The sequence below is a fragment of the Heteronotia binoei genome, chromosome 4, assembly GCF_032191835.1.
Source record: "Heteronotia binoei isolate CCM8104 ecotype False Entrance Well chromosome 4, APGP_CSIRO_Hbin_v1, whole genome shotgun sequence".
Classification (NCBI taxonomy): domain Eukaryota; kingdom Metazoa; phylum Chordata; class Lepidosauria; order Squamata; family Gekkonidae; genus Heteronotia; species Heteronotia binoei.
This window is the reverse complement of record NC_083226.1, coordinates 22,831,208-22,842,451: the sequence shown is the minus strand read 5'-3', so window position 1 is coordinate 22,842,451 and position 11,244 is coordinate 22,831,208. Positions and strand designations below refer to the sequence as shown.

General features: G+C 42.7%; 1 protein-coding gene across 3 annotated transcripts in view; it reads left to right on the top strand.

The window, feature by feature from the left end:
* LOC132569920 (olfactory receptor 6V1) overlaps nt 1–1,666 on the top strand; it is a 29,122-nt gene extending 27,456 nt beyond the window's left edge. For 2 of the 3 annotated variants that reach the window (XM_060236355.1, XM_060236356.1), the window contains exon 4: nt 459–1,666. In XM_060236355.1, coding sequence (XP_060092338.1) covers nt 470–1,402 — 933 coding nt within the window. In that variant the 5' untranslated portion in view covers nt 459–469 and the 3' untranslated portion in view covers nt 1,403–1,666. Of the gene's footprint in view, nt 1–104 lie in introns of those variants that run through there. The other variant, XM_060236354.1, reaches the window with a different exon arrangement.
* The last annotated feature ends 9,578 nt before the right edge of the window (nt 1,667–11,244 follow it).

Below are 11,244 nucleotides of genomic sequence, written 5' to 3'. Positions count from 1 at the left end.
TTCTTTTTACATATTCAGCTCTCTAAAGCTTCGCTATTCTTGTCTATGAATCAATACACTTTTTTTTTTAGTTTCTAGGTTTTATTCTCATTCTGTCCTTTTTTTTTTTTGCTTATGTTTTCATGATCTCCTTTGCCCTTTTGTTCATTCTGCCGATACATTTTATCTGGTTGCAAGACTACCTAAACACATTAGCTCAGTCTCAGTGACTTACTTAAGAGGTCAAAGTCAGAAGCAAAAGCTCATAGCCAAATGCTGCAAAAATATACATATTGACAAGGTTATGTATTAAAGCATTATGTATTAAAGCGCTGTGAATACAAAATGTGCAAAATGTGGTCGTGAACTTTTGCTTCTGACTTTGGTTTCACACGGCCCCCTCCTTTGTTGGTTTACTTAAGAGATCATCATTTCCCAGTCCTGTAGAGGCCAACTAATGTGATTATCTTGTCCTTCAGAGACAAGCTGGATGATGGGAAACGACACACAACCGGTAGAATTCATCCTGATGGGTTTTTCAATGTCGAGGGTGCTGCAGAAAGTTCTATTTGCACCATGTCTAGCACTCTACCTACTGATGTTAGCTGGGAACGCTACTGTTGTGTCCATGATCTGCTTTGATTCCCGGCTTCACACCCCCATGTACTTTTTTCTGTGTAATTTCTCCGTGGCAGAGATGCTGGTGACATCCACTGTGGTCCCCAGAATGCTGGTGGGCTTAGGGGCGGAAAGGGATACCATCCCCTTTGGGGAATGCTTAGCTCAATTTTACTTCTACTTTTCCTTGGGGACCACAGTGTTCCTCCTCATGGCTGTAATGTCCATCGACCGCTATGTGGCCATATGCCACCCCCTCCACTACTCAACCATCCTGACCAACGATGTCTGCCTCCAATCGGCTTTTGCTGTGTGGGCGACTTCCTTCTTTTCCATGATCCCACCAGCAGCAATCAGGGCTGGGATGTCATTTTGCCGCTCCAACGAGATTGACCATTTCTTCTGTGACAATGCACCTTTGCTCAAGCTCTCCTGTTCAGACACCCGCCTCATTGAGCTCTGGGACTTCCTTCTTGCTGCTCTCTTCATCTTAAGCTCTTTCACCATGACAGTTGCCTCCTACGGTGCCATCATCTTCACCATCCTGAGGATCCCTTCAGCAACAGGCCGCCAAAAGGCCTTCTCCACCTGTGCTTCACACTTCACCGTGGTCATTATTGGGTACGGAACCACCATTTTCATCTACGTGAGGCCCAACAAAAGCTACTCCACTGACCTAAACAAAATGGTAGCCCTGTTGACCTCTATAGTGACCCCATTTCTAAATCCTTTCATTTTTACCTTGAGAAATGAGAAAGTCAAAGAGGTCTTTAGAGACTGGTTGGGACATCTAAGAAGTCTGTAGAACAGTTCTGTAACCGGTGTAATTAATTTTTTTTAAAAAACTTGAGAATTGCTTTCCTGTATCAGATCAAGGTTTATCTAATTCAGTATGTAGATACATACAAACCATGGAACATGGAGGGGATTGAAATCCCTTATTGTTTATCCAGAAGTAACTGAGATTCAAATGCCTCTCTGTCTGGAGATTTTGCCATTATGACTAAGTGCAATGGTAGACCTGTCTGCTGTGAATTCGTCTGTGAATAAATTTGCTTCTTCTATGGCTTCTAATTGGTGTTATTTTCCGGGTAGGAGAGAGCCAGTTTGGTGTAGTGGTTAAGCACGTGGACTCTTACCTGGGAGAACCGGATTTGAATCCTCACTCCTCCACTTGCAGCTGCTGGAATGGCCTTGGGTCAACCATAGCTCTCGCAGGGGCTGTCCTTGAAAGGGCAGCTGCTGTAAAAGCTTTCTCAGCCTCACCTACCTCACAAGGTGTCTGTTGTGGTGGTGGGGGGAGGAATGTAAAGGAGGTTGTGACCACTCTGAGATTCAGAGCACAGGGCAGGATATAAATCCAATATCTTTTTTTATCTTCTTAATGATATTCTGATAATGAAAAACATAAACGAAAGGCAATTTTTATTTTCATTTTTTATTTATAGTCCACCTTTCTCTCTGACATAGTACGAATAAATGCAAACAATAGGATGAGACATCTGATAAACAATATAGAACTAGGATTACAGTAATCTGAAACAAAGCACTGATTATTAGACATGGAGGTGTTACATGCATATTAAAAAGTGCAGTGAGATTAGGATAATGCAAACAGCAAACACATAATACACACTATATACAATTTACAATTCTGTTCCCTTCATAAGAGCACCTTCCAGGGCCATTTCTTTATCACATACTGAACCGCAGGGCTTTTTTGGAAGAAAAAGGCCAGCAGGGACTTATTTGCATATCAGACCACACCCCCTGATTTCACCATTGTTTCACACAGGGCTTTTTGTAGAAAAAGGCCAGCAGGGACTCGTTTGCATATCAGGCCACACCCCCTGATATCACGATTGTGTCACACGGGGCTTTTTGTAGAAAAAGCCCAGCAGGAACTCATTTGCATATTAAGTCACACACCCCTGACACCAAGCCAGCTGGAACTGCATTCCTGCTCAAAAAAAGCCCTGCCGGACATGGATGGCCCAGGCTAGTCTGATCCCGTCAGGTCACAGAAATTAAACAGAGTTGGCCTTGGCTAAACTGTGGCCTTCTACCCTGTGGAGTCTTGTGAGTAAAAATTCTACTCCGTGAGCTACGGGCATTTAAGTTGTGAGCTATTGGCATTAATGGGGTGTGCAACACCAGAGTGTTCACCTTTTAAAGCAGCCATTTTCTCCAAGTGAACTGATCTCTGTTACCTGGGGATCAGCTGTAATCAGTGCTCCCTCTGAGCTGAGTTAGTGTGAGCTAGCTCACAGGGTTTTTTAGCCTCCAACTCACACATTTTTGTCTTAGCTCAGGAAGGACGACCCCAGAGCAAACTTGCAGCAACCAAATTGCTCGCTCATAACTTTAATGCCAGTAGTTTGCTCACAAGACTCCATACCTTAGCGAGAGTATTGGTTGTAATTCCAGGAGATATCCAGCCACTACCAGGAGCTTCAAGTGTCCAAAAATACAACTATTATTGATCAGGGGTGGAATTCTAGCAGGAGCTCCTTTGCATATTAGGCCACACACCCCTGATGTAGCTAATCCTCCATGAGCTTACAAGGCTCTTTTTTGTAAGCTCTTGGAGGATTGGGTATATCAGGAGGGTGTGGCCTAATATGCAAAGGAGCTCCTGCTAGAATTCCACCCCTGTTATTGATGCTAATCTCAATGTACTTCTTATACAAAGTTTCTATATATAAGAGTTGTATGCCTCACAAAATACACCAGAAACCAATGTGTTCATACACCCAGCAGTCTCTATTTCAGTTTAGACATGAATACTGCCAAAAGGGAAATAAATCCCACTGTCCCAAATCCCAATAAGGTATTTGGTCCTCACTCCTTAGGGAACCAAGCCTTCTCCAAAGAATATACAGATACTGTCCCAAACAAGGGGCCGACTCAGAACTTGTTTCATGCTTCATTTCTTCCCAGCGGGACCTCTGCAAAGATTTGTATATCTACAGTCTCCAATTTATGTAGCAATATTCATAATTCTGTCAAGATTTGTAAATCAATATACTCGGGGATCGTTTTGTAGAAAAATAGGTGGTGGAGCTCATCCAGGGATTGTTATGCAGCTGCACCTACTATTCAATGGACAAGGTGGGATGGAGGAGGGGGAACCATCAGAAAAGTTCAGGAGCTATGCTCCCGTGAGCTTCTGCTGATTCCAAGCCCTGAATATACTGTTTCCAATCCATCATTCTTATTCATTAACCAGCATTGAGCTCTGAGTGCCTGCAGATTCCAGTGGCCACTCACTCCTATAAATAACTTCAGTTCAGCATGGGCTGTTGTGGGATCACAACTTCCTTCTTCAGAAGTAATGCTTGGCCTGGTATAACCTGTAAACTCTTAACCAGGGGGTCATTCTGTAGAAAAAGAGGTGCTGGAGCTCATTAGCACAACGCATTTGCATATTACACACACCCCTGACATCACGAGGTGATGTACTAAATTATATCAGCTGAGCACCTACCTTAAAGTGCTTCTTGAATGATAACTGTCATAATAAAACCATACACCCCGTCGTACTTTTAAAATGATTTTCCCCCTATGTGGCCAGAGCGGTATGATGAAGATTTCCATCTGTCTGCTTCATATGTTTTAGTTATTTCCCCCTTTTTTAAAATGATTTTCCCCCTATGTGGCCAGAGCGGTATGATGAAGATTTCCATCTGTCTGCTTCATATGTTTTAGTTATTTCCCCCTTTTTTAAAATGATTTTCCCCCTATGTGGCCAGAGCGGTATGATGAAGATTTCCATCTGTCTGCTTCATATGTTTTAGTTATTTCCCCCTTTTTTAAAATGATTTTCCCCCTATGTGGCCAGAGCGGTATGATGAAGATTTCCATCTGTCTGCTTCATATGTTTTAGTTATTTCCCCCTTTTTTTGTGGGCGGAAATATTAGAAAGTTTGTCAAATCTTAGAGTTCAGCAAAATTCTCACAGGGGGTTTGGACAATGGAGCCCAGAAGCAAGTATTGGGGTTGGGGGGTGGGGTAAGAAAGAAAGAGCACAATAAAATTTAGAGGTCCACTCCTGTGAGCTCCTGCCCAAAATGAGGCCTGCTCTTAAATCAAACAGGAAGGGTCAGAGGAACCCCATTGTAAGTGGGAAGTCCGTTGTCTTTCAAGACATCAGCCTTCCCTCGTTGAGCCAGAAGAGGTGTCATCACACCGTTGATGCTGATCAATTTTCCTCCCGCTGCTCAGCTGAGTGGTGGTGCACAGAGGTAGCAGGGACTGTGGGGTCTTCTGTCTCCAGGAGGCAACTGGGAACTGTTGTGTATGTGGACTCAAGTTAAGATTTAAATGGGTGTTCCTGCTGGGCTCTTTGGAGCCATATGAATGGAGCTTGGGGACTTGGGAACAATGGGCAGCAGGATCCAAATCCCTGCTGCCCTGCTCCAACCACAGGTCTCCTGCTGGTTTGAATGATCCAATAACATGCTTAAGAACATAAGAGAAGCCACGTTGGATCAGGCCAATGGTCCATGCAGTCCAACACTCTGTGTCACACAGTGGCCAAAAAATTTATATACATACACACACACACACTGTGGCTAATAGCCACTGATGGACCTCTACTTCATATTTTTATCTAAACCCCTCTTGAAGCTGGCTATGCTTGTAGCCGCCGCCACCTCCTGTGGCAGTGAATTCTACGTGTTAATCACCCTTTGGGTGAAGAAGTACCTCCTTTTATCCGTTTTAACCTGTCTGCTCAGCAATTTCATCAAATGCCCACGAGTTCTTGTATTGTGAGAAAGGGAGAAAAGTACTTCTTTCTCTACCTTCTCCATCCCATGCATAATCTTGTAAACCTCTATCATGTCACCCAGCAGTCGACGTCGATGCTTGCGTGGGAACCCTGAGCTGTATATCGTTGGCCCAGTTCCTCATCCTTGAAGTGCAGTCTGCCTAATGCTGTACCTAATAAAGAGCTGATGTTCACTGCCACCTCACCTCTTCCATGCGTTGAACTCACTATATTATAGGAACCCTACATTGCACTGATCTAATGTTTGCAAGGCTCTGCCTATACAGAAGTTTCCTGGAAGAACAGCTTAGATTGGAGACTCCCTCAGCAAGCATTGAACTGGCAACAGGGGAAGGGTGAGTCATTAAACACAGCACTTGTACTCTTCAACATTGTACTCTAAACAAGGCCCTGGAGTCTTCAGGGCCTCATCCTGGATGCTTCCAGAGGAGCTCAGCTGAGACAAAGTCATGGAGGACTATGGAGACTTAACTCTGATCCAAATCTGCTCTTCATTTGTTGCTGTTTTATATTCAGAGACATACTTTTTAATTAGGTCCAGAAGGACTTCCTAACATACACCTAATTGTTCTCTGTTGGTTCCTTTTCAAAATAACATCACAATGGAACATCTGAGCTCAGAAGAACTTTTAAACACATTTGGCAATACTCATTGGAAAGAATTCTGGATTTGTAGTTATCATCATGCAAATGCATTGTTCTGTCTGCTTTGGGCATAGCCCTGGAACTGGCAGGTTCCATCAATAAATGAACGGAATAGCTTTGTCTATGGTTGCCAGCACTCCCTTGACAAATATCAAGTTTTGGAGGAGGAGCCTGGGAAGGGTAGAGTTTGGGGAAGATGTAACATCACTTCCAGGTAATGCTATAGGAATTTCCCCTAATCTCTATGATAAAGACCATAGAGATATGAGCAGGCCTCGGATTCGGCGGGAGCTCACAGGAGCACAGCTCCTGAACCTTTCTGAGAGTTCCACCTCCTCCTTCCCATCTTGTCCATTGAATAGTAGGTGCAGCTGCATAACAATCCCTGGATGAACTTCACCACCTATTTTTCTACAAAACGACCCCTGGATATGAGGGAGATTCCTTGAGAGTAACTGTGAAGGCCGTTTTCCAGCCATTTTTTCTTTCCTTTTCTCCATTTCTCAAGAGGGGGGGAATTGGTGTTGAGGATGGGAGTTTACCCACCCCAGGCGGGCACAGGGAAAACCTTGCTGTGTCCCATCAGTCTCTGATCTTGACTCACTGGATTCTACCTTGATTTCATCGTCGGCATCTGCAGGAAAGTTTTTATTTTTGAAATCAAAATCAAACAACCCTAGTGGCATAAATGGCATTTTCTTAGCTGAATGTCCCTATGTTTAGGTTCAAGCATAGATAGGGTTGCCAGGTCTAGTTCAAGAAATACCTGGGGACTTTGGAGGTGGAGCCAGGAGACTTTGGGGGTAGAGCCAGCAGACTTTTGAGGGTGAAGCCCAGAGCAAGGTTGTGACAAGCAGAATTAAACTCCCAAGGGAATTCTGGCCATCAAATTTAAGGGACTGCACACGTTTTAAATACTTTTCCTCCATTGGAAATAATGAAGGATAGGGGCACCTTCTTTTGGGGCTCATAGGATTGGACCACCTGGTCCAATCTTTTTGAAACTTGGTGGGTATTTTGAGGAGAGGCACCAGATGCTATGCTGAAAATGTGGTGTCTCTACCTCAAAAAACAGCCCCCCAAGACCCCCAGATACCCACAAATCAATTCTCCATAGGGACTAATGAGTGCCCAGCAGACATTTCCCTCCCAACCTCTGCTTTCTGATGACCCTTAGGGATTGGCAACCCTAAGCATAGAAGCCTGAACACTGCTGTTTTAGAACAGAGCCCAGTGGCACTGTTCTATCTTCATCGAAGGCTCCACTGTTTTCTGCTAGTCATTACAGTTTATGCTTTGAATCTCACCCCAATATACTGATACACAATCTAATTCATAGGGAAGAAAATCTCTCTTCTTATAAGGAATCTGCAGCTTCCATATCAACAGCACCCTGGATGATCATCCCAAACTAATGTGAATAAAGGGACCCTTCAAATGAAAATGGTGCACGAAAATAGATGATACTGGAAGACAACAGGGGAACATCAGAAAGCAAATTAGTCTTTAGAGCTGTGGTTACATTACATATGGTCCACTGACGTCAATAATGTGTAGCACTGCATTATTATTTGCATTGAGATCCTGTTTTTCTTCCTACTAGGGATTCAAAGAAGCCTTTAGAAAATATAAAAACATAATTTATGGGCAACAAACCACAAAAGATGGTAAAATCCAAATTCCGGACTGGTCCCGAATCCGCTGGTTCACAGGGGGAGAATCTCTTGCCCTTCATCTCTTATCAATAGTCTCACCTCCTGGCCTGTACCCAAACTTTTAACCTGAAACAAGGTGGGAAACAGAAACTCAGTCTTGTTTCCAGACACCCGGCAGACATGATGGATGATATATACAGACCACATATTTGAAGGGTCTGGAATTCAACAATACAATAATTGATTTTCATGCTAATTAGAAATATTTATTTATTCACTTGCTTCATTTATATCCTGCCTTCTTCTCCAGTGGGCACCCAAAGTGGCTTACATCATTTCCCTCTCCTCCATGCTTTCCTTTGAGGTAGGTCAGGCATAGTAAGATCCAGGGCTTTCTGTCCCAGCTAAGAACAAAGGGAAGAATTTAAGCCAGAGTGGACAGGTTATCCTATATTGGAGAAGATGTCTTATTACAAGGAGCCCAAACTCTCATGGCCTAAAGAATGAATTCAGCTTTAAAAAGTGTATTTGCTGGCCTAAGATCCATTAAAACTTTACTAACTAAAATATCTAGGGGAGGCTTGTTTGGCTGGCTTGATCCATTTATCTCTAACCTTTTTCTACCATATAAAACATGCTTCACAGTTTCTATGATCTCTAAGTCCCAACCACAATATCTGTTTGAAAATGGTATTCCTGATATGTGGCCTTCAGAGATCACAGGATGGTGACATATTTCATCTTGTGAGGATACTAGTTCTCCTGTATATTGGAACTGTAGGGGTGAACAAGTATTTTGAGGTGATAAAGAGTGGTGGGATCCCCATATTGAGATAAGAACAAATATGCCCATCCAAGCAGATAGTGCTATTGATATAAGTCTTCATAATCAGCTGCTTGATAGTCTTAAGGGCTAGGGGCCACCTCAATGCAAAAACTACTTTCTTTGGGAGTTTGGGGAAATTGTTTACAAATGTGCAGGTGACAATGTCCTAAGGTGGGGGGGAATGCACATCCATTTCTCTCTGCATTCTGCCATAAATAATGCAAGTGATGTCCAAATTTGACCCCAGAAGGACAAACTTTACGGTTAGCATGCTACTGTTCTATTTGTAGTCTGAAAAAAATCTTTGACATTGTTTATATTCGGGGGGGGGGGGGGGGGAGAGGGGCAGTCATGAATTCATTCCAGCTTTCAGCTCAGTGGTATGGGAATCCTCCTTGGCTAGCCACTTTCCCAGCCTGTGTTTGTTTATATATTTTTCAGACAAAGTGCTTCATATCAATCAGGAAGCATGAGTCTTTGCTCTTTGGCAGTCTGAAAAGGGGAGGCGCACAAGGAAAGAGAGTGGGGGAAATGTAGCGATCAGTCTGACAATATCACAGCCAAGTAAGAATTTCTATCTAGCTGAAATCAAGCTGATCTTACCAGGGATTTTTTTTTTTTTTTTTTAGCTGGAGCTCCTTTGCATCTTAGGCCACACACCCCTGATGTAGCCAGTCCTCCAAGAGCTTACAGGGCTCTTTGTACAGGGCTTACTGTAAGCTCCAGGAAGATTGGCTGCATCAGGGGTGTGTGGCCCAGGGCTCTTTTTCTAGCAGGAGCTCCTCTGCATATTAGGCCATGCCCACCCCTGATGTAGCCAATCCTCCAAGAGCTTAGAGGGCTCTTAGTACAGGGCCTACTGAAAACTCCAGGATGATTGGCTACATCAGGGGGCATGGCCTAATATGCAGAGGAGTTCCTGCTACAAAAAGAAAGCCCTGGATCTTACTATGCCGATGTTCTTCCTGGAAGTATGGTTGCCAAACTCCAGGTGGTCAGTTAGAATACAGAAAGGGATCACACTGGGTGTACATTAAGTAATAAGGGAAACACCATGGAATCTGATCATTTATAAACCCAAATCTGTTCTTGAGCAGTAGTCAAAAACATTAACATGAAAACAATAATAGTGACAAAAAAAGCTCAAATAGTATATTGGATGTGACATTCACATAGATATAAAGACCATTAAAACAAGGATTGGCAACAACGGTACATGGCGGCGGCGGTTACCTCAGCGGGCCGGGGAGAAGCCGAGCTCTGGCGTTGGGGAGGGAGGAGATGCTGAAGGGCGTCGACGCGGCAGGGAGGAGGAGAGAAAGGAGTAGGCGGCGGGAAGGAGGGAAAGGCCGGTGCCCGCGCGGCCCAATGGCACGGAGACGCGGCTTCTTGTAAGCCATTAAACCCCCTGGTTTGCCCGCCTCACGCCTGCCATCTCCCCGCCCGCCTCACGCGTGACTCGAGTATAAGCCGAGGAGGGGGTTTTTCTGCCCAAAATTTGGGCAGAAAAACTCGGCTTATACTCGAGTATATACGGTAACTAAAACTTTAAGAGACTATGATTTAGATATATTCAAAAAGGAGTGGAAGAAATTTAAAGGATATATGGAGAAAGAATGGAATATAAAAAGTCATTGGACAATTTTTTAGTATTAATGAGAGAAGAAAAATATTGAACTTTGATTGGTTAGTGGTATCTTTGTAATTGAATTTAAATTTATAACTTCGGGGAAGTCAAATATTGGAGGGGGGGCGTTGAAATATCATATGGGTTAGCATAGAAAAGAGACAATTAATTATTGTAACCATATGTTATTAATAAATTGTTAAAACACAAGAAATATATCAAATTATGATATACAGCATTTTGTGCTAAAATATTATTATTCGTAAGGTAAGTCACAACAGGTAATCAAGGTATCGCAACTTTTTTTTTATCAAAAGCCTGAGGTGAACACTGAGAAGAGTAAGCCAGTTTTGTTAAAATAAAATAATCCCATATTTTGTTTTTCCAATTCTTCAAAGATGAAGGATTTTTATCTTTCCACTTGGATGCAAGTTCTGTTTTTGCAATAGATAACAGAATAGATATAACATTTTTTTCCTATATTCAACATCATAATCATTCCAACAATCAAGCAAAATTGCCACTGGGTCAACAGGCAAATTAACACCCAACATTTTATTTAACATTGAAATAACTCGTTTCCAGAACTACAAAATAAAAGGACAGACCACCAATAATGAAAGCATGATGTTATTTTACTGCATTGTTTTGGACAATTTGGAGATGCTAAAGCTTTAAAGAACCCTATAGATGTGGGACCTGTGTAGCCTGTCCACTGTTTAGAACTTAAGGAATTTAAACACCCATGAGGTAATGATTCTTTTATGTTACAGCATTTTTCAAACACCAAGTGTGCAATTTATGTCATAATTTGCCCAGGTGAATTGGTCAATGTGGGAAGTTCTATGCATCCAGTCAAGATCCGAGTGCCTGAACATAAGTCCCGTAAAAAAATAACATTTTGGATGGTCACTTTATTATGTAGAGAAAGGGCATGCAGCAGAAGACATGATTATTTTGTTCTTACCAAAAACAACTGACAGCAGCATCACCATGGGAATATTCAAAAGAAGTTGCTACAATTGGAAATGAGGTGGACTTTTAGACTTCAAGCCCATGTGGAATAAAACACTAGATATGTCATGTTTTATTCAGTTAATAT